At 51.9% G+C, this 27,483-nt stretch overlaps 10 protein-coding genes across 10 annotated transcripts; 4 read left to right on the top strand and 6 right to left on the bottom strand.

Annotated features, from left to right (window-relative positions):
* Window positions 1-1,847: 1,847 nt before the first annotated feature.
* Window positions 1,848-3,225, bottom strand: SRE1 (sterol regulatory element binding protein, transcription factor Sre1; the record flags this gene model as incomplete). The annotated part of the gene is made up of 3 exons (XM_049378469.1): window positions 1,848-2,473; window positions 2,541-3,079; window positions 3,179-3,225. 3 exons carry the CDS (start codon window positions 3,223-3,225, stop codon window positions 1,848-1,850), a joined length of 1,212 nt encoding a protein of 403 aa, XP_049231862.1.
* Window positions 3,226-4,824: 1,599 nt separating this feature from the next.
* J4E87_006867 (uncharacterized protein) lies at window positions 4,825-5,781 on the bottom strand (the record flags this gene model as incomplete). Its single annotated transcript, XM_049378468.1, has 5 exons — window positions 4,825-4,861; window positions 4,918-5,137; window positions 5,186-5,229; window positions 5,579-5,653; window positions 5,762-5,781. 5 exons carry the CDS (start codon window positions 5,779-5,781, stop codon window positions 4,825-4,827), a joined length of 396 nt encoding a protein of 131 aa, XP_049231861.1.
* A 3,016-nt stretch (window positions 5,782-8,797) lies between these two features.
* J4E87_006866 (uncharacterized protein) lies at window positions 8,798-10,179 on the top strand (the record flags this gene model as incomplete). The annotated part of the gene is made up of 3 exons (XM_049378467.1): window positions 8,798-8,801; window positions 8,931-9,406; window positions 9,469-10,179. The coding sequence occupies 3 exons, from the start codon at window positions 8,798-8,800 to the stop codon at window positions 10,177-10,179; spliced, it is 1,191 nt and encodes a 396-aa protein (XP_049231860.1).
* A 4,962-nt stretch (window positions 10,180-15,141) lies between these two features.
* J4E87_006865 (uncharacterized protein) lies at window positions 15,142-16,713 on the bottom strand (the record flags this gene model as incomplete). The annotated part of the gene is made up of 5 exons (XM_049378466.1): window positions 15,142-16,072; window positions 16,124-16,304; window positions 16,353-16,443; window positions 16,499-16,622; window positions 16,685-16,713. The coding sequence occupies 5 exons, from the start codon at window positions 16,711-16,713 to the stop codon at window positions 15,142-15,144; spliced, it is 1,356 nt and encodes a 451-aa protein (XP_049231859.1).
* Window positions 16,714-17,283: 570 nt separating this feature from the next.
* J4E87_006864 (uncharacterized protein) lies at window positions 17,284-17,694 on the top strand (the record flags this gene model as incomplete). The annotated part of the gene is made up of 1 exon (XM_049378465.1): window positions 17,284-17,694. One exon carries the CDS (start codon window positions 17,284-17,286, stop codon window positions 17,692-17,694), a length of 411 nt encoding a protein of 136 aa, XP_049231858.1.
* Window positions 17,695-18,136: 442 nt separating this feature from the next.
* Window positions 18,137-18,634, top strand: J4E87_006863 (uncharacterized protein; the record flags this gene model as incomplete). Its single annotated transcript, XM_049378464.1, has 1 exon — window positions 18,137-18,634. One exon carries the CDS (start codon window positions 18,137-18,139, stop codon window positions 18,632-18,634), a length of 498 nt encoding a protein of 165 aa, XP_049231857.1.
* Window positions 18,635-19,930: 1,296 nt separating this feature from the next.
* J4E87_006862 (uncharacterized protein) lies at window positions 19,931-20,875 on the bottom strand (the record flags this gene model as incomplete). Its single annotated transcript, XM_049378463.1, has 1 exon — window positions 19,931-20,875. The coding sequence occupies one exon, from the start codon at window positions 20,873-20,875 to the stop codon at window positions 19,931-19,933; it is 945 nt and encodes a 314-aa protein (XP_049231856.1).
* A 244-nt stretch (window positions 20,876-21,119) lies between these two features.
* On the bottom strand, window positions 21,120-22,408 carry J4E87_006861 (uncharacterized protein; the record flags this gene model as incomplete). Its single annotated transcript, XM_049378462.1, has 3 exons — window positions 21,120-21,712; window positions 21,766-22,130; window positions 22,194-22,408. 3 exons carry the CDS (start codon window positions 22,406-22,408, stop codon window positions 21,120-21,122), a joined length of 1,173 nt encoding a protein of 390 aa, XP_049231855.1.
* Window positions 22,409-23,259: 851 nt separating this feature from the next.
* On the bottom strand, window positions 23,260-24,336 carry J4E87_006860 (uncharacterized protein; the record flags this gene model as incomplete). The annotated part of the gene is made up of 1 exon (XM_049378461.1): window positions 23,260-24,336. One exon carries the CDS (start codon window positions 24,334-24,336, stop codon window positions 23,260-23,262), a length of 1,077 nt encoding a protein of 358 aa, XP_049231854.1.
* A 274-nt stretch (window positions 24,337-24,610) lies between these two features.
* On the top strand, window positions 24,611-26,285 carry ESA1 (Histone acetyltransferase; the record flags this gene model as incomplete). The annotated part of the gene is made up of 3 exons (XM_049378460.1): window positions 24,611-24,693; window positions 24,750-24,777; window positions 24,885-26,285. 3 exons carry the CDS (start codon window positions 24,611-24,613, stop codon window positions 26,283-26,285), a joined length of 1,512 nt encoding a protein of 503 aa, XP_049231853.1.
* Window positions 26,286-27,483: the final 1,198 nt, after the last annotated feature.

Here is a 27,483-nt window from a genome sequence, read left to right as displayed (position 1 = left end):
GCGGTGCTCAACGCCAGCCAATAGACAGAGGCTTGCGACGCGGTGGTAAGATGCGTACCAAAAAGTACGATGCTGACGGATCGTGGTAGAAGTGCGTTACTGCTTAGCTCGACCTGTCTGTGCTGGCGGGTTGCGGAGGAGTCGTGTTCTCGTTGTTTGGGTATGACGTCTTTTCCTCCTTCCTCTTTGTTATATCGCGCATATTCACCCCACGCTTCTACCTCTTCAACGCATGACTGCAGCACCGCGTGTTCGTATAAATAACCAGTATTGCTACACATTCTTTTAAACCGGACATGCTTCTACACTGGCACAACCCGGCTTTCGGTTCGCATCGATCTTGCACACTCGGTAAACTCCGTCCGCATACGCCATTGACCTCACCATCTTCGACTTCCGGAGACACTGGCTTTTACGTAACTTTAGCACCAAAAGAAACGTTGCCATTCTTAGGCACAAAAACTATCATCAACTCATCCACTGTTCTCGGAAACGATCGACGCATATGCTGATTTCTCATTATGCCAAACGGCACGGCCCGTCGGTACTACCACTACGATGGATTGAGGGAACCGCATTGTCTCTCCGATCATCTCGCTAGCGAATCTGAAGATCGAAATTGTACGCGATAAGACCTCGAGGCGAGATAGCGATGGGCACGAGATTCCGTGAGCGTAGATCGCAGAAGGGCCGATGTGTGCTTATATGCGGTATGTCTGACCAACGTCCATGGAGAAGCCACATATGTGCAGGTCTGGATGCTTGAGTATCGCAAGCGCTGCTTCTCGTTCCAATCCTCCTATAGCACTCTCGTGCTTCACTGAGGCCGCTCTAGCTGCGATCAGAAAGGAGGAGAGTCAGAGTCTAAGAACAAACGATGACTTACCAGCCCAGACCGGAGCAGCCAGTCTATTACTGACTTGTAGTTTGGTGACACTAAAATAATCTCATTCTATCATACTGATGGAGTCACATCCTAGAGCTGCACCGTCCAAGATTGCTTGAAGTTCGAACGTCAGCCTTGTGTAGCACTGACTCCATGTGTACGCACATAGCTTCATAGTAACCTACTTCTACGTGGATGCGAAAGCAGCGCACTTAACCTTGACATCGACTTGCTGAGTGTCTGATTGAGTGGGTTTCACGTTGGTAAAAGCTAGCTTGCTCTGCCGTTGAGTGGCTGCCCGGGCAGTCAAAGTGATGTTGTCGGAAGTGATATTTCTATTCTGCTTGGTAAAACGTAGATAAGCGGTACTATCATGTCAAATCCGACAGGCCTAACGTCTGAAAAGAAGGGGGTGATGAACCTGACCATCAACATGCACTCCAGTAACTTCATGAGCGTGTTGTACGAACTCAACTAATTCGGAGATGATGTCAGGTATTGAAACAGATAGCAAAAATGACATTGTTCTCGAGATCACTACACGAACGATACAGCGTGTCACTGCTGTTGACGATCGAACCGTTTGTGAGACGACAGTAGTTACTTGTATGTCTGGAGCGTATGGCCTCGATAGTGTATAATTCGAGGAGATAACAGTATGACTAAGCTACGATGCAGAGCCCGGTGTCTTGATGATTGTGGTATTCGTGAAACTGTCGTGAAAAGATAGAGTATTCCTCCACCGCCAGACTAACGCCTTGTACCCATTACTAGACGATAGGGGTAATGAGAAATCGGGTCTCATACGTCGTTAGACACCTTGTAGTACATCAGACCTTGTGCATATAAAGAAAATGTGTATGCCATCACACGAACGGGACCGCTTTTGGCGCAAGTGCTTTTCGCGAAACCTCAGTGCCTAGCTCTACTGCTGCATCTCGAATGACAACTGCCAAACACCTCAGTCGTTCTCCAACTCGTCTAACTCTTTTTGTCTCCTCTCTAGTTCTTGTCTCATAGCCTCCGCTTCTTTCTTCAGTCTTTCCCTTCTAGCTGTCTTCTCTTCTTGCGAAACCCCGGGATTAGGTGACGAGCCCGCACTCGGACGTAGTGGCACAGATAGCGACGGGTCGATATTGGCGTTCACATCGGCTTGAGACGGGTTCAATATCGACGAGATGGCGTTCGGTCGATGAGGCATGGGGTTGGCGGTCTCTTCTGGGTCCATGGTAGCACTTCGACTGCGCTTGCGGGGCGATGGTGCATTGGGTTGTGTATTCGGTATAAGAGTGGCCGGATTTGAGGTTACCGAAGCGTTGCCGTAATAGTGGGTGAAATCAACGGCAATTGGTCCTCTAGGTTCGGGTGTATAGTCTTCTCGAGATTCTAGCGCTGTCGACGGGTCTGGAGAAACGGAATGCTCGAATGCTGGGGTTTGGGACGGACGCTGCGGTGGGGAGTAGTCCGCAACAGAAGGCGCTGCTTGGGAGCCTGTGTCACCAGCCGGTACGACCCGTTTCCGGCGTTTGATCTCCTGCTTCTTCATTGCGACAGGGCGATGTGTTCCATGCAGTTTGTAGTAGAGTCCTGCGGATTGGAGTTAGTTATCGCAAACGGTCACCTTCGTCAGTCCCTTAAGCAGATATAGACTTACCACAGGCGTTGCATATTATGTGACCAGCGTCATCACGTCTCCAGAGTGGTGTAATCGTAGTTGCGCAGTTTTGACATGCGGGAATAGCACTTGTAGAAGCTGCTGCTGCCGCTGCACTGGATGCAGCGTCTGCTCCGTTTGTTCCGTCACTTGATGCAGCACTCGCCTGGGCCAATGCGAATTTAGCAGTTTTGGACACGCGGTTGTTGAACGCTGGGCAGCCACTGCAGCCTTGTTGACCGCCAGTGCCATTACATCGGCCCCCACCAGGACATGTGCCGGCTGTCATCTGGTCTGCAGCAACGTAGGTCGCGACTCGGGGCGAAGCCGCAAGGGACCCCGGTGACGTTCGGTTGCCGTCACAAGGGCCCGGAGTTGGGCTTTGCTGCACGGGCATAATCGGCTGAGTCTGAGTGTTGCGTTTGAGATTCACAGGACGTGATTGATTCCGCGCTTTCATGTACAAGCCACATGCGTTGCACACAGTTTCTCCAGCTGGTGATCGGCGCCAAAGCGGCGTTTGTGTTGTCTTGCAGTTACTTCGGTCCGTTAGCGTCTTCTCTGCAGATCTGGTTTCAACTGTAATCGGGCGACTGTTGACTGGTGGCAAGCACACAGCAAAATTTCAGACAACGTACCTACAGACTTGTCCGGCAACAGGCGCGTTGGATGCGTCGTAGCTCATGTTGGGCAGTTGTAGAGATGTCGAGTCTGCCGGGTTCGCCGGTTGCTCTGAGATGGGCACCGCATCCTCGAGTGAATGATAAATCTCATGTCTTTGGTCTTCCTGGCTGTGAATCTGCTGCTGTTCCTGTGACGGAGTCTCTGTCCTCGGTCTGTGGTGCTCGTGGGCCTGGTTAAGTAATCGTAGACTCTCAGCCATCTCTAGCTCGTCCTTGCTCGTTTCTCGCGATAGATGATGTGGATGTGTCGGAGTTGGAGCCAAAGAGGTGCCCCCGCTCCCTGGAGGATGTGCCATGAGGCCAGTCTTCGGTGACCTTGGTTGTGCGTGTAAGAAGAGTGGGCTTACGGCCGTGGTGACACACTGTTGCCTAGACTTCGTGAATCGGTTCCTACAGCCCGGGAATTGGAGCTGCTCGATCCAAATAAGTGTTCGGACTTTGCTATCGGCTAGATCTGATATCCGATCAGGGTGAAGGTCAATCTGGAGCAGGCGCTAACGTGACTTGGTGTGATATGCGGGCCTTCGGGCCTTTGTAGACACCTGGGCAACCTTTAGGAGGTGTGGCACACGGATGGCTGGCAAACAACTATAAGAATGACGGGTCTAGCAAGGGATGATATCAGGTGCGCTCGGGATCCCCGTCGTCATAATTCTGCGCAAGTTGCCTACTGGCCTGGCGGTGCTGGTGCGGTACAAGCTGTAATTCTTAGGCGGTGAATGGGCGGCGGTGGCCAATCAAGACTTTGCTATTCTAAGCCGAGGATTAGCGCGACAACCCTGAGAGCACGTCCACGACGGCCATAGCCATAAGACAAGCTCAGGAACGGCGAAAGAGCATTCGTCTCGCGCGTCGCACCTGCATATTTTTGGATGCAGAGCCAACCAACCCTCAGGTACATGCATTCAAATGCAAGTCGGATGCCCTTATCTCCGATACATGGGCTCGGCGGCAAGAAAAAGGAAAAATCGGCTCTATCAGTCTTGGACTCCACTTGAGCCTCGCCATAGACCAGCTGTCGGCGGATCAGATCCGTCTCGCCTACCACTAGCGATTTGTAATGGTTGCTCTCCGCACGCCACTCACGCAGCCTTGCACCAATCGAAGGGGGGCGAAACAACTCGTCCAGAGTGGCGTTATCGTCGTTGTAACTATACAAACTACAACACATTAGATCTGTAGACCTATTATGGAATGCAATGAGTCCCATCATGATACACTAGTAGAAATGCAAGCCTTAGTAGCCTCTTCGCTTCATGCACTGCGGACACTAGACACACAAGCGAACACGTGTGACGACTACAGCCTCGTTTAGATCAGATAACCTATCATACACCGACTGAAAAGCTCCTCCCCAACCCATGTAACCAAAACCTGGGTATGATCATCGAGCCAACCTTGAAAATCCAACACAATGCACAGAGCCAACCCTTTCCGTCAGGGTCCGCAGACCATTTCTACGCCAGACATGTCCATAACATGTAATACTTGGTTTAATACATGATAAGCGCGCGACGAGGTTTTTACCGAGCCTAGACAGGGCAAGCGATCTACGAATGAGGACTCTTCGACCGCCGTCCTCCTGTCCACAAGCTGCGGACTTAGACTTGTTCAGCGCCCCAGCCAGCGTCAGCATCACTGCAATATCGTCAGTAACATGAAAGACAGGTTGTCAAAGTGTGTTGGAGTCGTACCGCATGTTCGCTGGGGGCTCAATAGAAGGAATGAACTCCAGAGCAGCGTAGCCCACACCGATTATGCCAACGATAGTGCCTGGCACAATGCGGAACCAGCGCTCGCCGACAATGACGGAGCCGATGAAGATGTAGAAGATGCCGCGGCCGAGGAAAGAGAACATGAAGGAGGCATAGCGTGCCACTTGCTGGGGAATCTGGAACTCGAGGAGGGCAGTTCCTATTGCTTGTCAGCGGCATGTTGTTGCGTAAGGACGCTGGACCTTACCAAGACCGAATATGATCAGGTATACACCGAGGATGATGTGAGAGCTGCGCAGACTGTCAGCGCTTTCCTAGGCCATATGATGTGGCTGTGTGCTTCGATCCGCAATCTTCGGGTGGCATGACTGGTGGTGCAACCCTCCCAGCTCGTACGCTGCTTGTGCGTCGTCACGTATGCGCACATTCGCGTGCATGGTATTCAGGCCCAGCGCAGGCCAAGACAGACATGGACCAGGCTAGCGAGTGTCCTTCGACTGACAGCTTGCACTCTTCTCCGGATCCACATGCGCCTGCCACGATGTGCTCGCCAAATATAGTACGCCATGCCACGGTTGTACGACGGGGAGAGGCGATGCGACGGGACTGGATTGCCGATGGAGGCGCCGGGTACACTCACAAGTCGTTGAAGGGGAACAACTTCGCGATACCACCGAGGACCACGAATACGGCCACGGCGAAATTCACCATGCGACTACAAGCTCAGTTAGCTATGATCCTCGACGTTCCCAAGTCCCAATGGCTCTGCGGAAAGCTGCTGCCTAGCTTCGGGACAGCTTCGCACAGCTCGAGCTCTACTCACAAGATGTCTGAGAAATCCATGGCGGACGATTGACCGGCGAGGTGTGGGAACCGCACTTTGACGACTTGGCGCAACGGATTGGAGCGGAGGCGGAAGGGACGAGATGAAGATGCAGCTGGTTGTGATAGAGCTCACGGGTACGGTTGGTGCTGCGCAATGTCGGCTTGCGACGAGACGTTGCAAGGGAACCACAGCCAAGCTCCCGCGCTAAACGTCATACCCGCTCTCATTGGCCGACGCGCGACCAAGGGGTTCTTCCAGGTTTAACACTGCCTATGTTTTGTCTTTCAACATATGCCCTTTGGTAGTTCAGTTGCTGGAACATACATGTCTCTCTTGAACATTCCCTGGCTTGCACCTTGAACTGATGAACAGAGTCACCAAGTAGTGGCACTGCATACATGGACATGGAAGAGCTGGGAGTTACTTGCCCGGTGCCCTCTCCTTATGGCCTTAGTCTTTGCCCGCCTGCACGCTGGACAGGACATGTTCGTATTCCCAGGTCCCCGCTGTTGTATGTTTTTGCTGGTCAGTCTGTCACGAACCAGGTTCGAGCAGAAGCATCTCCAGCTTTTTTTTTGCCCTTTTTTTGTACCTTAGGGCAGGCAGTAGCGGATGGCTGTCAAGAAATGCGTGACAAGTAAGGCTGTACAAGATGCGAGTATCTGCGACGTCCACCTGGCCCCAAACAGTATCTCCAGCTTTTGCCATCTTCTGCGTCTTCGATATCCCCAGTTAACGCATATAATGCTCCCAGTGTTTCTCTTTTTAACCCACCACTGATTTCCCGAATTTTTTCGTGCAACAACAATCGACTATATTGCCAATCCATCAACGGCCAAGTAGAAGCACACCGCCTCACGATCACATTGTTTGCGAAGTTTAGTCGTTATCACATTAGTAGAGCTTGTTGCTCTACATCCTTCACGAATACCAGGACTCGCCAGTATCCTAAACTTACTATATTTATTGGTTTGCTATAAAAAGATGGAGATGGCGACATATCGCCTGCATTAGCATATCCGTGAACCTGGCTTAGGACAGCAGTGTTCCATGAAAGTTTCGATCCCTTTTCGCCATGGTATCGAGTTGTTCAATGGCAATCGCGCCCTGCCGCGCCGTGCTGTACCATTGTTAGAAGCAAGCTAAGCACAAGCCTACCTAACGACGGGCCCTCACACACGGCTCCACGTGTACGGGACGTGAGGCATCGGGTACGCCTGCATTGCGTCAAAGTACTAATTCGGCCAGTCCCTTGATACAGTTTGACGCTCCTCGGAGGACAGTTGGGCTCGTCCGCGCCCAGCAGAACTAACTCTCAGTCTACAGTCTAGTCTGTACGCCACAAGATTACGTGCAATGTTAGCATACAACGAGCGGCCTCTTCGACTGGGAACCCATTCTTCCAAAAGGTCGTATAGATCCGGTAGGCTAAAGTGGATCGTCTGGCCGCATACTTCACGCGATTCATGCGTACCTGACAGGTCGTCCCTAGCTTGGACGAATTCATGGAATGGTAGTAATGTACTAGGGCGGAAGACTCCATGAACATGCTACGAGCGGGTGTCTGACGGCTACTAAAGTAGCCGTAGTGCCGTTCCTGCATGGACAACGATGCAGTCTGATCTGACGATGGTGTACATTTGATGGGGGTAAGAGCAATCGAGTCGGTGACTCCGAAGTCGAATTGCTCCACACACTCGTGGACATAATCAACGTAACAACGAGAGCTCCTTCAACATGCGTTGCCTCCGCTTTGGATTTGATGTCGTAATCTTCTTCTTATAGTCACCCTCTAATGATCAAAGTATCTGGCAAGCCTCGGCATGAGCAACCGCATTGGGGCTGTTGATCGCGTATAGAGTTTCTTTGCCACCTCTCGTCTCCCTTCGTACAAGATCCCTACTAGAGCCGTTTCGCGATTGGACAGATGTCGAACGGGTACCGATGTAGAGTAGCTGTGGTGGAAGCGCGAGGCGTTGACGTGAGCGGACTCCCCAACCATGTAGCGCGCTAGCGAAGCGGCAGGAACCACCGTTCGGGGCTTACTCCGCGCGGAGACGGCCACCACAAGAACGCGCCACCAAAATCAGCATAACCCGGGTCACACCACGTATGGAGAGCACGTTTCGGAAGGAGTGAGACGGTTACTACGGATATCAAATGGAGGGCGATGACACCTTGAAACGGTTAGAAGCACGCGAGACTTCTACCTCACCATCTCGATCTGGCCGTTCTAGGGTGGAAATAGAAACGAATTGCGCATGATCGCATAAACTGCGCGACATCGTTAGTTCACCTCCCGACATCCCCTTGGGCCTTAGCACTGCCTCGGCTGGTCTGTGACGTTTGGACTGGACCGTCGAAGTTTAACAAGCCAGCTCCATGTAGGGTACCGGCCTAGCCCATGTGTCCAAAATCCTTGGGCGCAGGTGTTAGCGACTTCAGCACAACATTCTTCGATGCGTTCAGTATGCTATACAGCACACATGCAGCTACAAGCCTACTCCTTCCAAGAAATGTTTGGAATGGGTTGCGCAGGTGGCAGTCCAGCTGAACACGGAACCGTTGGACGACGTTGAGGGGTGCGGCTCTGGTTGGGAGACTGAAGGGTACCGCACATTTAAACTTTGTTAGCACGCAACGCTGCAGGAAGCCACGAGGCGGATCGGATCAGCCGTACCAAGACCTTGTAGCATATATACAAATCGCGGCCTTGCAAGCGGGAAGGCCCCTTTGCTGGAACGTTGATTTCTTCTTTGTTCCCACCTCTTGCCAGACGACTTCGACTTGGATACTGTGTGTCGCCGGACGTGACGAGACATGAGATGGCCGCTGTACCTACTACTGGTCCTCGCGGCATGGGCCTCGATCGCGGTGGCACAGGACGCCGCCGCGCTCAAGGCGATCGGCTCGCTTCCAAGCTGCGCGGTATGTAACAGCCAACATGGGCCAAATGATATGTTGCTAATGGTTGTAGCAATTGTGCCTGGCGACAGCTGTAGTTGATTCACCCTGCCAACTTTCGGATAAGCAATGCGTATGTGACAACGCTGAGCTCCAGAAGGCAGCGGAAAAATGCGTAATTTCGTCGTGTACAGTGAAAGAGAGTTTGAGTAAGTTCAATTCGCCGACATGAACTGAACGTTTGCTTACAACACTCTCCCAGCCACCAAGAACGTAACTTCAGCTCTCTGCGATGTGCCTGTTCGCTCGGAAATCACCCATTTACGCGTGGCAAACATCGTACTGGCCGTAGTGACAGGCTCCTGCATCATCTTACGCTTTAGTTACCACATGTTTTTCCACGTCAATGGGCTTAACTGGGACGACTTCCTCGTGCTAGCTACGGTGGTTCTAGCCGTACCATCTGTCGTTATTGTCGACAGGTGTATGCTTCCGAATGGCATTGGTATCGACATTTGGAACGTCCCATTTGACCACATCGACAACTTTATACGATGGCTATACGTCGTCACTCTACTATACCTCCTCCAGGCTGCTTTGGTCAAGATTACGCTCCTTTCCTTCTTCCTACGGATATTCCTCAGACGGCGAACAGTACAGCTTTTGTGGGGAACTATTATCTTTATTGGATTATGGACCTTCTCCATTTTCATTCCCGCCGCGATGCCATGTCTACCGGTACGTCAAGATCACTCACGAGGTGCACGGTACACCAGCTAACTTCGTCCTTGGCAATGTAGGTTAGTGATTTCTGGACGGGATGGGACATGGAAAGACCAACAAAATGTCTCAACATGGATGCGGTAGTATGGATGCATGCCATTATAGGCATTGTGTTGGACCTCTGGATGATAGCCATTCCTCTATACGAGGTCTATCATCTCCAGATGACATGGGTGAAAAAGTTCGGCGTGGCTTTGATGTTCTCTCTTGGTACCTTGTCAGTACCCTTGCAGCCTACATTACATGCTCTAGCCCCAAGCTTACGTTTCCGCAGTGTCACAGTAGTCTCCATCCTCCGCCTGAAATCGCTCTTTTTCTTCGACGGCGACAACAACTATACATGGAAGCAAGCGAAAGTCGTCTTGTGGTCCATGTACGAGCTCCACGTCGGAGTGATCTGCGCCTGCATCCCGACTCTCCGCCTGATCTTCATCCGCGCAATCCCTTCGGTCATCAGCTCGATACAAGGAAGCACCCAGCGAAGCAGCGCGAACGGAAACGGCAGTAGAAGAAGTCGTGGCACAACTCAGAATCTAGACACGTTGAGAAGTGACAGAGGTGGGAAAGAAGGCCTGGCCGTTGAACCCAACACGATTACATACACCAGGACCTTTGCAGTCCGGCATGAGGAAAACGACGAGGAGGTCGAACTTGTCCATATGGAGGATTTAAGTGAAAAGACGTCGAGAGAACGAGGTGGAAGCTATGCTAGTGAGCTGAGCTTATAGCTACATCTTAATGAAACGTCATAGTCTGGGTACACCAGCCATCAACAAGCCCATACCCGACACTCCAGTCAGTAAGCATACTCGATTTGTAAACTGGGTAGAATGTGAGTGTCGCATTCTATTTGAACTAACCCAGGACGCGTCCCAGACATGTTCGTAGCTCTCCACGTCATCATCACATCAATCACATGGAATCCAACGCCAAACCCGCAGGCCAATGTTCGTCTCTCGTCCTTTGCCCATAGAGATGTTCGACGAACCGCGACGACGCCATGAACCCGTTGTCCTCAGCAAACCCGAGAGCCCGTTCGTATTGAATTTCAGGAGGCTCCCCAAACTGCGCATCGAGGTTTACGTTCCACTGCATCAACAACGACATCGTGTCGATATGACCCCACTCTGCAGCTGCCTCGAAGGCAGTTCGGCCGTGGCCTCTGGCCGGCGGGGAGTCTGGATCGGCCCCGTGCTCGAGCAGAAATGCTGCAATGCCGCAGAATCCTTCCATGGCAGCTAGTTGCAACGCGGTGCCGCCGGAATATACCGGAGTTGTATCAATGATAGCACCCTGATCGACGAGGTACTCCACGATGTCGAAGCTGCCCGTCTCGGCGGCTCTTTGCAAAGGTGTACGGGCGATACCCATGCTGCGTGTGTACTGCAGCTCTGCCCCGTGCTCCACCAATATTTTCACGAGGGGGAGACTTTGCACGTCAATAGCGGCCAGTAAGGGGGTCACGCGTTGCATGTGACTTTTGATGTGATCCAATATCCGCAAGCCATCAAACGACACGTACGCGTTCGGACTGGCACCATGCTTTAGCAGTACCCGAGCTACCTCTGAATCATCCGCGATGATTGCTTCGCCGAGAGGACTGAGTGCAGGCTTCTCTTCCACGAACTCTTCATTGAATGGCTCGATCTCATCGACCTCTACAATGCCACATAACACATCAATCCTAGCGATGTCGCGGTACCGAATCGCTTGGCGAAGTGCCGCAACACCATAGCCTCGTTCAACTGGAGACTTCCCCGCCTTTGCAGCGTCTAGAAGAAAACGCACGGTAGCGACAGCCGCCTTCGACTTGATTGCCTGCAATAGCGCTGTTGAATCAACAACAGAGACACCTTCAGCCGCAAGAAATCTCATCCAATCTATATGGTTCCCCTCAGCCGCGACGGCGAGAAGAGAGGGCAACATATAGCCACGACCAAAACATTGCGTACCTATGCCCCCAGGAAGAGAGTTGTGTAATCTCGAGCTTTTCATCACCGACCCATCGTCTTGAGTGTTTATAAAGAATTCGTCGGGGTCCATGCCAACTTGTAGCAGCCATTGACATAATTTGTAGTCGTTGGTTGCCATGCAATGGCAAAAGGTAGCTCGGAAACCCAGCTGAAGATCAACTTGCTGCAATACAACTTGTCCTCCTTCTTCGAAGTTGATAAATGGGACCCCTAAGCCGTGGAAAAACATCGTCTCTAAGGGTCCAAAATTCTTATGTCCGCTTGCAGCTTCCAATGCGTCTTTCCAAGTCGGATTCCTTCCTAGAAGGGTACTGACTACCATGATCTGACCATGACTCACTAGCATTGTGAGACTTGATATGCTCCAGACGGTCATATTCTCGACGATAGTGATAGCCATAGCCGAGTCATAGTGTCTGATTGCGAGTTCGACCACGCGTTGTCCAAACTCGATTTCGACATCTACCGAATTCATCAGGGTATACAGGCGAAAAGTAAGTCTTAAATCGTTCTTTTGAATGGCATGTCGAAGCTGTGATTTTTGCTCGTCAATTGGATCAGCCATGCCTGAGTTTGCCAAAGACCTTTTTGCTATCATCAAAGACGCTGCCAGAGCCCAGTCTGCGTTATTGAACGCTTCCAGAATTGACCTGTCCAGGAAGCCATGCGCGCTGGAATCGCCAGCATAAGCGTCGCCGTCGTCAAGGTGATATCCCAGAAAACTGAATGCTTTCAGAATCATCTCCACAGCCCTATCATGGTGCGGATGGAGAGCGGCATGAAGTGCGCTAAGCATTGCTGTCTTGAGTCTTGAGTCATTCGTCGGCAGATGGTGCTGCTTGCCGGATAGGACAAGTTCCAAAACGTCTATAGCCAAGGATATTCGAGCTTCCAGTAGCGGCCCTCCATTTTTGTACTCAGCGAAATAGTGTTCCAGTAGGCCTGCTTCCAGCCATGCGATAATACCAGCCGGTGAAGCTTCCAGCAGCTGCTTAATAGATGTCAAAGAAACATGGTGGCCATGGTCATATCTGAAACAGTTCCGATGAGGCCTGGCCCCATCGCGAAGAGCTATGCACATCAACTCCGTCCTTTCTGATTCGCTGAGTTTGACGGAGCTTCTGAAATGAAATATTAGATTCTCTCCTTCAACGACGTGGTCAATTGTTTTCGCAAGTTGTGATTGAGTTGCTTCTCGACACATGTGAGAAGTGAGTATCTTCGCAACCGCGAAATGACCTGAAGCTACGGCAAGCTCAAGTGGGTAGGTTGGTTTCGACTCAAACGGCCAGTCCATCATGACCTGCTCGTTGGGGCTCATGTTCAGCTCCAGCATAGTTGACACAAGATTTGCATCTCCACTTTTGACAGCAGTAGCAAACACCCGTTCTCTGATAGCACCCAGAATCGGAGCCGGGAGAGTCTTCAGGCCTCGTGAAACAGCGCTCGAAGGGAGCGCCTTCAATAGTGCGTACGCGTCGTTCAAATTCGAATAGCCGACTGAAGATACGTTGTTGGCGAGTGACGCGATGGCGTACAGGGGAAGTATTGTACTGCGGCTTCCATGTGTAGTATTCATGAGTGGCTGGTGTTTTGAATGGAACATCGCATCGAGCTTCACATTGGAAGGCTTTTTCCATCCAACCAAGGGCTGGTAAGAGAAGAGGCTCTGAGAGATCGAGTCGATATGAATAGGATGCGCCCAGGAAAATGGCAAGCTATACTCGGCAATCAGAGTGGGTCTGTTGGAGTTGCGGAGGTGTATGGAGGGCGAAGTAATTGTGAATAGACCAAAGTCTGGTTCGACTTGTGCAGAAGAAGACGAGCTTGTGGCAGGAGCTGGTATTATGTGAAGGCCGTTGGCGGTGTCGATGGTTGGGGCGCGTGATCGTGGTCGTACGGTGATATCCTTGGGAAGCCTATGAGGACCTATGTACGTTGAGCACTAAAACCCTAGATCCGAACATAACATACCATCATGTAGTGTGTTGGTGAGCGAGCTGCGCCGTGCTATCTCCTGCAGGACTCTGTTCTGGGGGATTTCGCGTCCCTTGAACAGCACTTCGACCTGCTCAAGCACAATTGAGTTCTTAGTCAGATACCTGATGGTGGCTGCCCACTCGGCTGTAGTCAAATTCTTCCGTAGTTCCCATTTGCGGAAGTGTCTTTCGTATTGTGATTTGCTTCTTAATGTTAGCAAACTTCTACGTGTGATGTAGGAAGTGTGGAAGTACCTAGCGACAAAACCATGATGCTTCTTCATGTGCGCATCGATCTTATCGAGTGACGTTTCCCAGTATAGGCTCTCGATCACTGTACGATAGCGATTCCATATTACTTCGTCGAGTCTGTCAGTCTTGACAGTGTTGTTCATCTTGTGCAGCGAAGCGCGAGGCTGAAGACCTCGGGAGAAGAGAGGAAGAAGTAGGGCAACGACCAGGCTGAAAGTTTCGGACCATGCCTAGATATGTGACCGGTCAAGCTTGGGTTTCATACCGTGCCTGACGCATACTGCGCCTGTCCGCCACGTCTGGTGCGCACCAACAACACGACTTCATTTCCCCAATCTCAGTCAGCCGCGCACCCGCCGACCAATCATGCAAAACCTGGCTGCATAGAGCTGCTGCAAGATTTTGTAAACGACGCAATGACCGATGGCGAAACTGACCAATTGTGCAAAACCTTGCGGGCAGCACAGAACACCGACATATTACACAACAAAATCTTGAGCTGTATGACGACCACAAGTCGCCCAATCTGGTTAGAGCAAGATTCTGTAAACACGACCTACACTGTCAGGCCGAGCTGGCAGGAGGCGCAGCCATTTTGTCCAATCATGCAAAACCTTCAAAAACACCATTGCAGATTCTGTAGAGACTGCAATAGCAGATTCTGCTTTCGAGCAAGCATATGATAAAAGACGGGATGGAGGTTGCGCTCTTTGCCCAACACACCCTTCTTTCAAGACCATCACAAGCTGCCATCATACCAACTTTGCCATGACTTCCTGGTCGGTTGAAGCGATCATTGCCTTTGTAACCCTACTGGCCACCTGCATCCCTCTCCTGGCATACTTCTTGCGCAAATTCATGCCGCAACGTCAGATCGCCCGCTCGGATGTTGGTATGTTGGTTGATCCCCAGTATTGTCCTAGCCTCGCTTCTAACGTAGAACAGACGTTGAGCTTGGAAACGTGGACGAGAATCATGGTCGTGCTCTCGTCCTCACGGACTTTGGGATACGTAAAAGCCGAACACGGTAGGTGCTGGGGTGAGACCGCATCATCTGGGCTTTAGATGCTAACGTTTGCGTCAGTTCGATGACTTTGTAATGAGGTCGACACTCGTAACATCCCACGGCGTTCCACGGTTTCATCAGAGTTGGCTATCGGCATGAACGGAGGGTTGTCAGATCTGTTGTACGATTAATGCGTTGGGGGAAGTAAAGGCATGACAGAGATATGGCGGTACATGAGCGTTGGTCGGGTGACGGTATAGCAACAATGGAGTCTTATATCTCTTCATCCAGCATCAAGCGCCGGTATCTTCGCCCCATAAACTTCATTGGACTCTTATTGCAAACTCCAAACGCCCAAGCTCAATTGCAGGATGTGCTCTACGGCAATCCCATTAGCAACGCGGGAATGGCCTAACGAGGCATGGTATCCAATCCTCAAGCTTTATTCAACTCCAATTCCAGCGGTAATGTCGCCGTTCCTCAAAGGAAGTAGTCCGCTACTGGCTTCTTCGCCGGCATGCCTCGCGAGTCCTGGGGAGCAGCTTCAAATACCCGGTACCGCCGTCCTGGACCGTCCCTGTTCTTCTGATAAGTGTCGTTGAGTACGGAACTCAGTCGCCTCTCGCCGTTTGGTCCAGCGTTGGAGCCTAGCACCCAGCCTCCACCACCGCCTGCTCTGTCGCCGTTCGATCTCCTTTGGAAACCAGCATTTGATCCATCCTCGCCAAGTTCCAAGATGGCGGCTACATTGCCGCAACGGTAGCAGTAGTTTGGCGCTGACCAGACAGTGACGATTGTTGAGTCGAACATCTCCTTAAAACCTTCCATAACCAATTGATGTGCTCTTGCAATGAGACTAAGGTCGTTCTTATGGTTGAACGTCTTGACGATATCGGCTCCAAATAGGAAGCCTGCACCACGCGGTGACAGGCCCCACCCGTCAATCTCATCGGGATCGGACCAGAGGAGATCACACATAGCTCCTTCGTGTGGCACTTCTTGTTTTCGGTCCAAAAGCCGGATCTTGTCCACCGAGTCGACGAGTGGTGACAGCCCTCCGTGTACGCATAAGATGGCTCCAGTATCGTTCCGAGCTGAGCCGTTGGCAGACGAAGTTGCACCCGTTCCTGCAGGGCCAACTCGTCCGGGTGTTGGAGCAACGGGGGACGAGGAGCCCATGTTTGCGCTTACTTGCGAGGCGGCGCTTGACTGGGAGTCTGAGTTGCGTGCGTAGCGGTACATAACTTCGCCATTCGCGTTGAGCGTTTCAATCTCGATATCTTGGTCGATGTCGGGCATGTTCTCTGCGTTGCTGGACTCGGCTATAGGGCCGTCGGTGGCTTGGAGCGATGTGGCGGCGCCTTGCACGAGTGCACCAAGGGCTAGGTAATCAAAGACTTCGCAGCAATACCTGCCAATGTTAGCATTAACTCTACAGCCAGAGAGCGAGATTGCGAGCTACCTCCAGACGTTGGCGCTGCCGTATTTCCGTAAGCACTCATCGTAGAACCCGTATACAGTCGTGATCTGGCGAGACTCATGGTTGCCTCTGATGAGCGTTATTCGGTCTGGGTATCGGACTTTGAGGCATAGGAGCAGGAGAAAAGATTCGAGCGAGTAGAAGCCGCGGTCAACGAAGTCGCCTGCATAGAGTCAGTGCGGAGCAGCATGGCGGGATTCGGTTGGCTTGCCCATAAAGAGGTAGTTCGTGTCCGGTACGTCTCCACCAACCCGGAAGAGCTCCATCAGGTCGTGAAATTGGCCATGAATATCACCGCATATCTAGCAACGCCATACGATTAGCTATACCCGAGTGCCGACTCAGTATCGTGCCTACCGTTACGGGCGCATCCACCCCAACCACGTTGCCTTCCTCGATCAACAGCTCGCGTGCTTTGTAACATAGCTCTCGGACTTGGTTTTCGGGTATCGGACGACATGCGCGAAGCTGTTGGATAGCTCTGCGATCGGTGTCAGCCCCATATATCGTACGTATGCTAGGCGGCTGAGTGGCTGTCCATACTTGTCGAGGTCGCTACCACCGGCGCTCATGGCGACGGCTATGCGCTATACGCCCGCGCAGGGCTTTCGGGACGTCTAAAGTCTTCGGTTGGCAATTGCGTGCGTAATGCGTCTGCAGCTATACAAGCTGTTCGTAACGGAAGATTCTGGTGGGCGCGAACAGTACGAAGAGTGGCGGTACGCGTGTGGCGCGTTACAGATGGAGTGAATGCGCGGGTCTCGTGACTATGTGGTAGTTGTATAGGACTATTAAGCTGAAGATAGCGAATGTCGAAGGGCGGTAGCTCTGTGGTAGGTGAACAAGTCAAGGTGGTGGGCTGGTGGAGGTCGAGGGCGAGAGATCCACAGCGGGCATGCGAATGCGCAGGGATGTCGGTCCAAGCCCGTCCAGCTAGCTCCGCCGTCCATGTTCACTCCACCAGAACACCATCACCACCGCCAACCCCGCTCCCCCGCCGTCCACATCTGCCCGAGGCATCTCAATTGGCACAGTATGCTCTGAGCGACTATCGCAATTCCACCCACCAGCTGTTAACGACTCTCCAGGCCCAGTGATGCCTCCGCAATTCGCTCTCTAATTTCTCAACCCACACACACAACATGCCTCCGCACCTCCACCCGCGGTCGCGCATGACGACTTCGCTCTTTGGAACGACGCTCATGGTTTCATTCCTCGTCGTCGCCGCCCCACATCTGATACCCTGCCCGGTCGACCCTCGCACACTCGCCGATTCCGCAGACCCCACAGGAGAGAACAGGCGGAGACGGCGGCGGAGAGTGCCGGAAGACGAGAGTTGCAATGGCGTCATGAGCGAGGAGCGGAGAAGGCAGCGCTTGATTGAGGAGAAACTGGCGGCGAAGAGGGAATGCCCAGTACCCAAGCCTGGTGGTCTGATTGGGCAGGTGCTGGGTGTACAGGACGACGAGGGCAAAGAAGAGCAACAAATGACCATCTTGCAACGAGTCGAGAAAATGGTTTGCAAGCCCCGGGGAAAGAACGACAATCAATAACAGGAGGCCTGGGAGAGAGAAGATTCAACAAACAAACGTATCACGGCTGCATACGCCCACAGACCTGAGATAAGACAGCCACGCCAGTGCGACCACTGCACCCACCCACCTGTACATATACCGCGATATTAGAAAGGATTGTATTAGACTGTATATAAGCAGGGCCAAGTCCTGGTGGAACACCCCAACATCCACTCCTATGTGTGTCCATCATAGTGCTGTTCTGTAATTCGTGAGGAAGCAGAAGGACGTGCCTCAAGAGAGTTTATCACAGTGCTCTGGTGCATGCAGCGAGACCCTGACGCGTGTTGGGTAGTGCAAGGGAAAGCAACGTGATTGCGCGTCGCGTAGCGTGAACCCACTACGTCATGAACCCTCGCCAGCCACCTCTCTTCGCTGCCACCGCTTCTGACCTGAACACCAGCATCCAAGAAAGTAGTCCATGATCAGGAACGCGATCAAGATGCCTTCGGAACCTCTGACAAAAGCCCAGCGGATGAGCTATCGCATCGGCCGCGGCGAACAAGGTGTTCTAACATTCGAGCCCTACAAGTCCGAGATACTTCCTTTATGGCGTTTCAAAACGCCTGCTATCGCACAAAAGTCCTCGTCTGAGATCTACGCCAAGTTTCTGGAGTACGACAAGAAGGATGACTTCGTTGGCATGGACATGTCCCGCAAGTTCTTGCAGATGGGCATGACCAGGGCAAAGAGATATTCAAATCATGCTGGAGGAAGAAAGTACGACAAGAAGACCGGAGAACAACTAGAAAGAAGCAAGGGTCACGACGGGCAAGATGAGAAACTGGAAGCTAGCATCATCTTTAGGGAGGTTTGGGAGAAGGCCAAGCTGCACGAAGGCTACGTGGACAAGAAGGAGAGGTTCATGAAGGAGCAAAAAGAGTGGGATAAAGAAAAGAAGAAGGAGGCCAAAGAGTGAGGCACCACAACGATGCTGAACTATTACCACTCTGCCGGCACGAGCTGCGGTCACCAACGAAGCAAAAGAGAGGATGAGCATGCTAAGACTCGAACTTAGATCTCTCGTTCTGTCCGCATCTGCTTCAGAATTGCACCAACTATAAACAGAGTGGACCTAGATCAGTATCAACAGTCCAAGGCACGATTAAGTGCCCGCTCCTGAGAAGGTCTACGGAAGTTTAGCACGAGCGTCATACCATTAGACCAAATGCTCTTTGGCCTGTTACCAGATGAGGGAATGAACGACCTGATGTATAAAGACCGAGGACTATTGGTGTAGAGAGTTTCGGGCGAGTCTCAGCGCCCAGACGAAGTGAGAACATCACTTCGGATGCGCACCTTTACCTGGCAGATGGCGGTCGACTTGGTGCATATGGACAAAATAGACGACTGCGCAAGTAAGCAGCAAAATCATAGGAGAAATACCCACCCAGTCTACATGTTCAGCATCAAGAATATTGTCATCTACTGTCACCATCCGGCCCTTCGCCACAGGCAGGAGGAGAGATCAGTGGTCACACAACTGTATCAAGCACATTCAAATGCGAAAAAGATACCCAAGACATTCAATTCACAATCGAAGCAACGCTAGGCGCAAAAATAACTGGGGTCTATGCGGATCGAACGCATGTCTCTCGAAAGCTGTCATCATCTAGTCTGCTACAGACTTGAAGGGAGATTTTACTCTACCCCGGGGCCGATGGTCGAAACCTTGGCGCGTGCCCGGTTTCTTTACCCCTACTGACACGGTTAAGTGCCAGGCCAGCGTTGCATCCGAGCGTCTTACCACTGGACTAAGAGCCCTCATTCGGGTAGATGAGAGATGCAGAAACTAATGTAATCTTATTAAGCTGGGGAACACCAGGGATATTGAATGATAGACGGAATTCTCGGGCATACGTCCATATCTACGTGGACCTCTTTCTCATCCCTTCCAATATATAATGGGCGGATTCAGTCATCGTGTATCTCGTGTGTGTTGCGGGAGTCGTGAGTGGCTCGTCGTTTATGGGTCATTGCTGTATCATGGGAGAGAGGATGGGACCAGATATCTACGTGGAACAAAGTGTGGCAGTATTGAACGTCGGATCTGACAACAGCAGACGTATGTAAGCGATGTATTGACCTGAGACATCACTCGGATGGGCCTTCCAAAGCCATACTTTTGTACCTTCCCATCTCTTGGTACAATACAATCCTAATTCTTCCCTGCTATCGGATGAGGCCGACGCGCTGTTGGATCGCTCTCTTCTCTTCATCCGCTCTCCTCACTACTCTCGATAGTCTGAGTAATCTTCCGCTTCACCTGCGGTATCTCAAAGTTCGGATTCGCACTCATCTCCCCCTCCTCCTTCGCATACGTCTTCTCCACATCCCACTTGATCAACCCACCCTTCTCGGACAGCTTAATCGCCTGCCCCCTATCCTCCATGCTCATACTGCAAACATCCTTATGCACAGCCCAATCCCCTTTCTGGCAAACATCCGAACAGTACGTCGAAGTACCACACCTTCCACAACGCTGCAACACAACACCCGTCTTCTTACAAGCCGTACACTTGGAAAGATCGAGAGAAGAATACAGCCAATGCGGACTCATCGGTATACCATCGCCCCAAACATCCATCGGCGCATACTCCACAAAGAACCTATGCTTCATCTTCTTCCCCGTCTCCCACCGCTTCTCCTTCACAATCTTCTCCGCAAACTCTTTACCCAACTTCTCAATCTCCTCTGGATCTGTGACGTCTTCCTCGCCCAACATACTCTCTTTGGGATTCGGTATCCACTTCCCTCTGTCTTCACCTTCTAGAACAATGTTGTAGGTAAGCATCAACGTCCAGTTATCGCCGCTGCTGTCCAGGCTGCCAAATGTGATTTGGTTGCCTATGCGCCCGATTTCGATTTTCGATCCTTCGGGTGTGCCTTCGGCGATGCTTAAGGTCCATGTCAGGGAGAACCAGGCATCTAGATCTAGGAAGGCTGCAAGTGCGTTTGGATGCCATTTGTATAAGACTGTTGCTAGACCGATTGCTGGGGTAATGCTTTCGCCAGTGGTCTCGGGAGTGAGACTGGAAGGATCGATGATGCTGAGAGGGGAGCCATTGAGATTTAATGCAGCTTTTGAGTGGTCTGGTAGTCTGAAATCGGATAGTGGAATAAGTTGAGAGTCCATGGCGTGATGTGTGTTGTGCTGCATTGAGCGAGCGAATTGGAAAGTGCAAAGAGTGTGTAAGTGGGGCCCCCGCTTGGATTTTGATTGGTCCTACTAGGAAGGTGAGGGTGAGCCTCCGTCAACAAAAGAATTGACTGGGAAGGAATCATTTACGAAGCGAGACATTTGTATCACTGGTAAACATCAAATTTTCAGACTACTCCTTTGATTCATGCATGAAGCTATAGGCCCGGTTATCGTTTACGTTCAATATCTAGCTTCCATGCTCTTAGTTGCCTCCGTATCCTTGAAGCGGGTGTGGCTTAGGGCCTTGCAGTATTGGTACGCTCTCCAGAGGTCCAGCATACGCCAGGAGACCAACGTCGGAACTGGTCATGTTGTTCTTGTACTTGTTACCAATAAACTCGAACAGGAAGTTCATTGGGAAGCCAATCTCGAAAGGAACAGCGGAATCAATGTCATCAATCTCTTCCTCGCTCAACTCGATTGCCAACGCCTCGATGTTACCGTTAAGATGGTCGATCTTGCGGCCGCCAACGATTGGGTACACGAAGGGGTACTTGTGGCGTACATAGGCCAGGGCGATGCTGGTGACCTGTGTCTTCTTTTGGTCGGCGATGGCTTCGAGCTTCTTGGAGATTTCGATGTGCTTCTCGGAAGCTGGGCCAGTGTTACGACCTTGCTCGTTGTTCTTGCGCTTCTCTTCGGTGGTGAAGTTGCCGCCACCAAGGGCACCCCACGGGCACAGAGCCATGCCTTCTTCGCGTGCCATCGGGATGATCTCACGCTCGAAGTCACGATCGGCTGCGGACCAGCGGCCTTGGTAGACACTGAAGCCACGGAGGCCGTGGTTGCGGGCATCTGAATTTCTCGTTAGTTACGGATACGAAGTCTTGCCAAATATCTATACTTACATTCATTCGCTTTGCTGACAACCCAGGCAGGCGTGTCGCTGATTCCGAGGTATAGAACATTTCCAGAGTTGACGACGGCGTTAAGCGATTGCATCAACTCAGGGATAGATGTCGTGAAGTCCCACCAGTGCACGTACAGCAGGTCGATGTAATCAGTCTGGAGCTTCTTGAGGGATGCCTCAAGCGAGACGCGGAGCGACTTCGTGCTGTTACCAGCGTAGTTGATACGTTGTCGGGGAGAGTTGTTTGGGTCAGGGAAGTAGGTGGTAAACTTGGTGGCTATGACCATTTCGTGTCGTACGCCTCGCTCTTTCATCCACTCGCCGATCCAGGTCTCAGACTCCTCGTTTTGGTAGTTGTTTGCGCTATGACAATGTCAGCTTCCATCATCACCACGACGTGCCCAAATGGATGGTATAAAGCCTTACGTATCAATGAAGTTTCCACCTTGCTTGTGGAAGAAATCAAGAATCTCAAACACGGTCTTCTTATCACACTTCCCCATCATGCCCTCCCACGCATCGCCAAAATTCATCGTTCCCAAGCAAAGAGGAGAAACGCGAATGCCGGCAGTGGGCGACATGACGCGGTGGAAGTCCAGGAGGGACGCAGCCTTGGGTACGTCACCCAATGGAGAAGGCATCTTGAAAAAGTAGTTGGGAAACTTTGGAAAGGTAGTGGAGTTTAGGAGATGGAGATGGAAGTGCGAGGTACTGTGAGGGGCCTATTGCAGGACTCGGCCTCTTCTTATATCTCCTGAATCTTCACATGCGTATGACGTGTTACGCTGGAGTACCTCAGGGTCCATCTTCGGTCTCTTCGTCTATTGCGTCCAAGTTCGAGACTGCCGACGGTTGTCGGGGCCGATCTTTGTCGGATGGCGGTAAGACGGTGGAGGAACACCATCCCAAGGTCTCCCATGTTCAATGCGGGGATATCTGGTCATGGTAGATGCTATCTCCGCTAAGGTCCGAGCCAAATATCGTCAAGCTTCACGTGTCGGACGAGTGCAGGCGGCGCCAAGATTGGTGCCCTCCTTAAATTCGGACCGGCTCAGAGAATCCAGTAGAGTTTCTGGTGAAGTTGAAGATGGTAGCAGACTAGTGGTACCAGTCTGGCGGATGTACGGACATTAGCATGTCGGCAACCTGCATGACGAGGCAGAGTGCAAAAGTCCTGGCCTCAATTGCACATTTCAACTCCATTGTGATACTCCCGGTCTCGGGTTGAGGCTGCCCCAGACATGGACTGAAACACGTGAAGGCTTTATCGGAAGCAGTCTCTTTGCTAGATACACATGGAGAGAATATTTGATGTATTGGTGGGCACAGGAACAACCTTGGCCAAAGATGCAAAGCTACCGACAGTACATGATCCAATAGTAAATGTAAAATTACACGTAAACTTTTCAGGGTATCCGTGCCATGCAAGACTCCAAGTAAATGCAGCAAGATCAAGAACAACAGCAGCTGTAAGAGTACACGTCTCAGCCTACTAGTTCCTCTTCTTTTTCTTCTTCCTATTCCGGCTCTTCTTCTTCATTTCTTCACCACCGCCGACGTCGACTTCTGGCCCAGCTGCGTCGAGGCGGATGTTACCATACTTCTGCCGGATCTCGTGCTCGAAGCTGTCTTTTTCCAACCTGAACAGCGCCATGGTAGCCCTAGCATCCTCAACCGAGCTATGAGCACCGACTTGAATCTCTACACCCAGTAGTTTGTCTGCCAATAGCTTCAAGCCTGGGGTGCGCCCCGGTATTATGGCCAACTCTCTAAACTTCGAGAACTTGGATGTGTCGCGAATGAAGCGCTTGTCGTGCTTCAAGATGAGCACGTCGAGATCGTTCTTCACCGCGTGACCGACGAGTATGCGCCCGGTGAGGAGGATCTTGAGGTCGTTTCGTACTTCGTCGAAGGGTCGCGCGACGTCTTTGCGGAGATGTCTAGGCTCGATGCCGGAGACAGCGGTTCGATAGTCGGTAACTTCGATTCCTCGGGGTACCTGAACGTAGGAATCGTAGACCTGATGACCATGAAAGTTGACTAGCGACACTCTTGCCAGCGCAGAGTCACGGTTGGGCTCTGGGCCAACTCCCACCATCTCACAATCTAATGCGACATATTTCCCGGGCAGCGCTACCTCTGATACGCCCTCGTTTTCTATATCGGGAAAGTCGGGGTGTGGTTCGAGGATGGACACCGCTGCCGCGGCATCCTTCGGGTCGCTCAGAAGGGGTGTCTTCTTGAGAGAGGGCATCGAGATGCTTTTGGAGAGGGTTTTGGCGTTATGCTGCTTGGCTGAAGCGCCGACAGACGCGGGCTCCTCCATCTTCTGTCGCTTTCTCGAGGGCAGAGGTTTTCGCGGTGTGTTCTTCTGGGAGCCGTTTACAACTTTTGGTGATGCATCTCCGTGCTTCCCATTGGCGTGCTGAGGTCTCTTGCGCTTGAGCGAAGACTGCTTCTCGTCCTCGAACTTCTTGTTCTTCGGAGGTGTCGCGGGCGTTGAAGGCTTGAGTCGCTGTTGCAGTATCTTCCAGTTGCAGGACAGAGTGCTGGGATCGATTGGAGCCATGTTGTCGTCACCTGCGCGGCATAGCGGTGTGAGGGTCGTCCTGTCAGTGGTTGTCGAGGATGTTGGCCGTTTGCGCTTCTCCGCTCAGTCCCCGCGAGCAAAAGTTCAAACCCGCGCTAGCACCTTCCAGATGTCGGCTCGAACGCGACGCAAAGGCCCGATCGGCAGGCGGCAACATCGCGACTGAGCCCAGCACCCCCAACATCATCGCGACATCAAACCTCACAACGAGCTCCAAAATCTACCAGAATCGAGAAACGCGTGTCGCATCGCCATGGCGCCTCGAGAAAACTCGCATGAGCCCTCCGGGACGCCGGCGCCCGTAGAAACAGGCTTTGCCACTCTTGCACAGCTGAGGTAAGTGCGACACCATGCGCACAGTTTGATTATGTATGCTGACGCGCTGCGTGCAGGACTGGCGTGAAGGCGTGGGTTGAGAAGGTACGTGACTAGCGCGCAACACCGCGATGTGCATTGCAAACCCCAGCCGCATGAACACTAAAACAGCAACACCAATACTTGTTGGTATATAGACTAACACGATACAGGATGGCGAGAAGCGCAAAGCTGAGATTTTGTCCATCCAAACCAGGCAGGGAAGGCCCAAGTTCTACGTTCATTATGAAGAGTTCAACAAGCGTCTGGATGAGTGGATCGAAGCCGAACGGATAGATCTATCAAGAGAAGTCGAGTGGCCAGCGCCCGAGAAAGCAGACAAAAAGAAGGGCACTGCCGTTAAGACCGACAAGGCACCTTCAAAGTCTGATCAGAAGAACCTCAAGCGATCCCGCAGCAAACTTGATCGTGAGATCTCAGGCACACCAGAATCGACGTCTAGCAACCTGCCAGGCAAAGCACCGAGGCCGTCCAAAGCAAGTGGCAAGGAGAACCAAGAACTCATAGTCACGAGCGAAGTCACAGAAGGCACACCGAAACCCGAGGATGAGGAGATGGACCTTGTCGACGTGCAGGATGCCGCCGCAGCAGCCAAGGCCATGCCACCCCAGGATTACTCGAGAGAAGATGAAATCGAGAAGCTACGTACATCCGGGTCTATGACCCAAAACCAGACCGAGATTTCGCGGGTGCGTAACTTGGAGAAGATCCAGATGGGCAAATTCGAGGTCGAGCCTTGGTACTTCTCACCCTACCCAGTGGACTTTGTCGACTCAGATGTAGTGTACATCTGCGAATTCTGCCTTGGTTACTATGGTGAAGTAACGCAGTTCGAGCGCCACCGCACAAAGTGCCACCTGCTCCACCCACCCGGCAACGAGATATACCGAGACGACTATGTGTCCTTCTTCGAGATTGACGGGAGGCGGCAGCGGACATGGTGTCGAAACCTCTGTCTACTTTCGAAGCTGTTCCTGGACCATAAGACGTTATACTACGATGTCGACCCTTTCTTGTTCTACTGCATGTGCACGCGCGACGAACATGGCTGCCATTTTGTGGGCTACTTTTCCAAAGAGAAAGAATCGGCAGAAGGCTACAACGTGGCCTGTATTCTCACCCTACCTCAATACCAACGAAAAGGATTCGGTAAACTGCTTATCGACTTTTCCTACCTTCTTTCCAAGCGTGAAAACAAGCTCGGGTCTCCAGAGAAGCCGTTGTCTGATCTGGGTCTGCTCGGATACCGTGCCTACTGGCAGGAGATTCTCGTCGATATTCTAATGGAGCCTGGCCGAACCGAGGCTAACATCGAGGATTTGGGTGCTGCGACGGCGATGACGACGAACGATGTGCTGCATACCCTGCAAAATCTAAACATGCTGCGATACAGCAAGAACCAGCACGTTGTCGTTCTCACAGATGCAGTTATCGCGCAACGGGAGAGACAGAAGGCGAAGGAGAAGCTGAAGGGCAAGAGGAGCATCGATCCTGATCGTTTGATTTGGAAACCACCTGTGTTCTCGGCCGCAAGCAGGACATGGAACTGGTGAACGTTTGCACTGGGTATGTTTATCGGCGCAATTCTTTTGGTCAATATTCTGATCAGTGAGCATTGGCTTGGCGCATGGTGTTGGCTGTTACTTCTTCATGGTATACCCAGACCCATATTGATATCATTGTAGATCGTCCATCGTCTGCCCAATTCGTTCCGCTTCCATCCTGGTGTTTCTTCCCTTATCCAGTGCCGTCGAACCACTCGAAGCATGTCATTCTGCTTGCGGCTTCCTCAAATCTCCACTCCAGCATCACATCTCTCTGTATCGCCTCTCCAGTGTGCGCCCCAATCTTACTAGTCTTCAACACACCCCTCAACTCTTCAACAACATCTCCCATCCTAACACCTTTTTCTCGCTCCACCCTCACACAACGCTGCTGCCAATCTCTTCTTCCATGTCGATGTAGTACATTGCGATACTCCCGATCCCACTCCGCACCGTCCACACAGTATACCTCGATACTCCGCGTCACGGGTCTCGTCAAGTATGCACTCATACTAATTCTACCCTCTTCAGTCTCGTTCTCACACCCCGCCAACCACTCATGAAATTCCCTGACGCTCATTCGCGTCCTAAAACAGATCCCCATCTCTCCCCTCGCCATCTCGTCCAGCCCACCTATCAATTCACACACATGCTTCCCCAGCCAAGGATGCAAAAACGGGACAAGCGCGGAGAGAATATTCCCATAAGCGCCTTCATGCCAAAAGTAGTAGTCATCCGAGATATTCAGTGGCAAGCCAGGATTCATCCACTGTGTTGTTCGTGCGAGAATGTCTTGGGCGAGAGAGGAAACAAATTGCGGTAGTCTGTCAAGGGTCTCGGGCTTTGTAGCAGTGGAGGGGGTTGGTGGTGAACCGTCGCGAAGAGGGAGAAGACGAGGAGGAAGATTAAGACGAAGTGTTTCTCTCCAGTGCTTGGAGACAGAGGCGTATATGGGGAGTTCAGAAGGGGGGAGGAGAGTGACGATCTGGATGAGGAGTTCTGGGAGGAGGAATATGCGATGCATCTTGCACGGGTGTCGCAATGACAAGTTTGGACCAGATTTGGCTATGGTAATTAATCAAGGCTTTATAGTACCACATACTGGCACGAAGAGCTGAAAGCAAGCTGAGTGTTCCGCATGGTATACGCTTATCGCCGTGCACATTCCGCTTCCGCTATCTTACACAACAGGTAGTCAGCCAGCTCA

This window comes from Alternaria ethzedia (genome assembly GCF_023757985.1).
Source record: "Alternaria ethzedia strain BMP 0044 chromosome Unknown scaffold_17, whole genome shotgun sequence".
Classification (NCBI taxonomy): Eukaryota; Fungi; Ascomycota; class Dothideomycetes; order Pleosporales; family Pleosporaceae; genus Alternaria; species Alternaria ethzedia.
The sequence above is the reverse complement of the archived record's forward strand: the minus strand, read 5'-3'. Positions and strand labels throughout refer to the sequence as shown.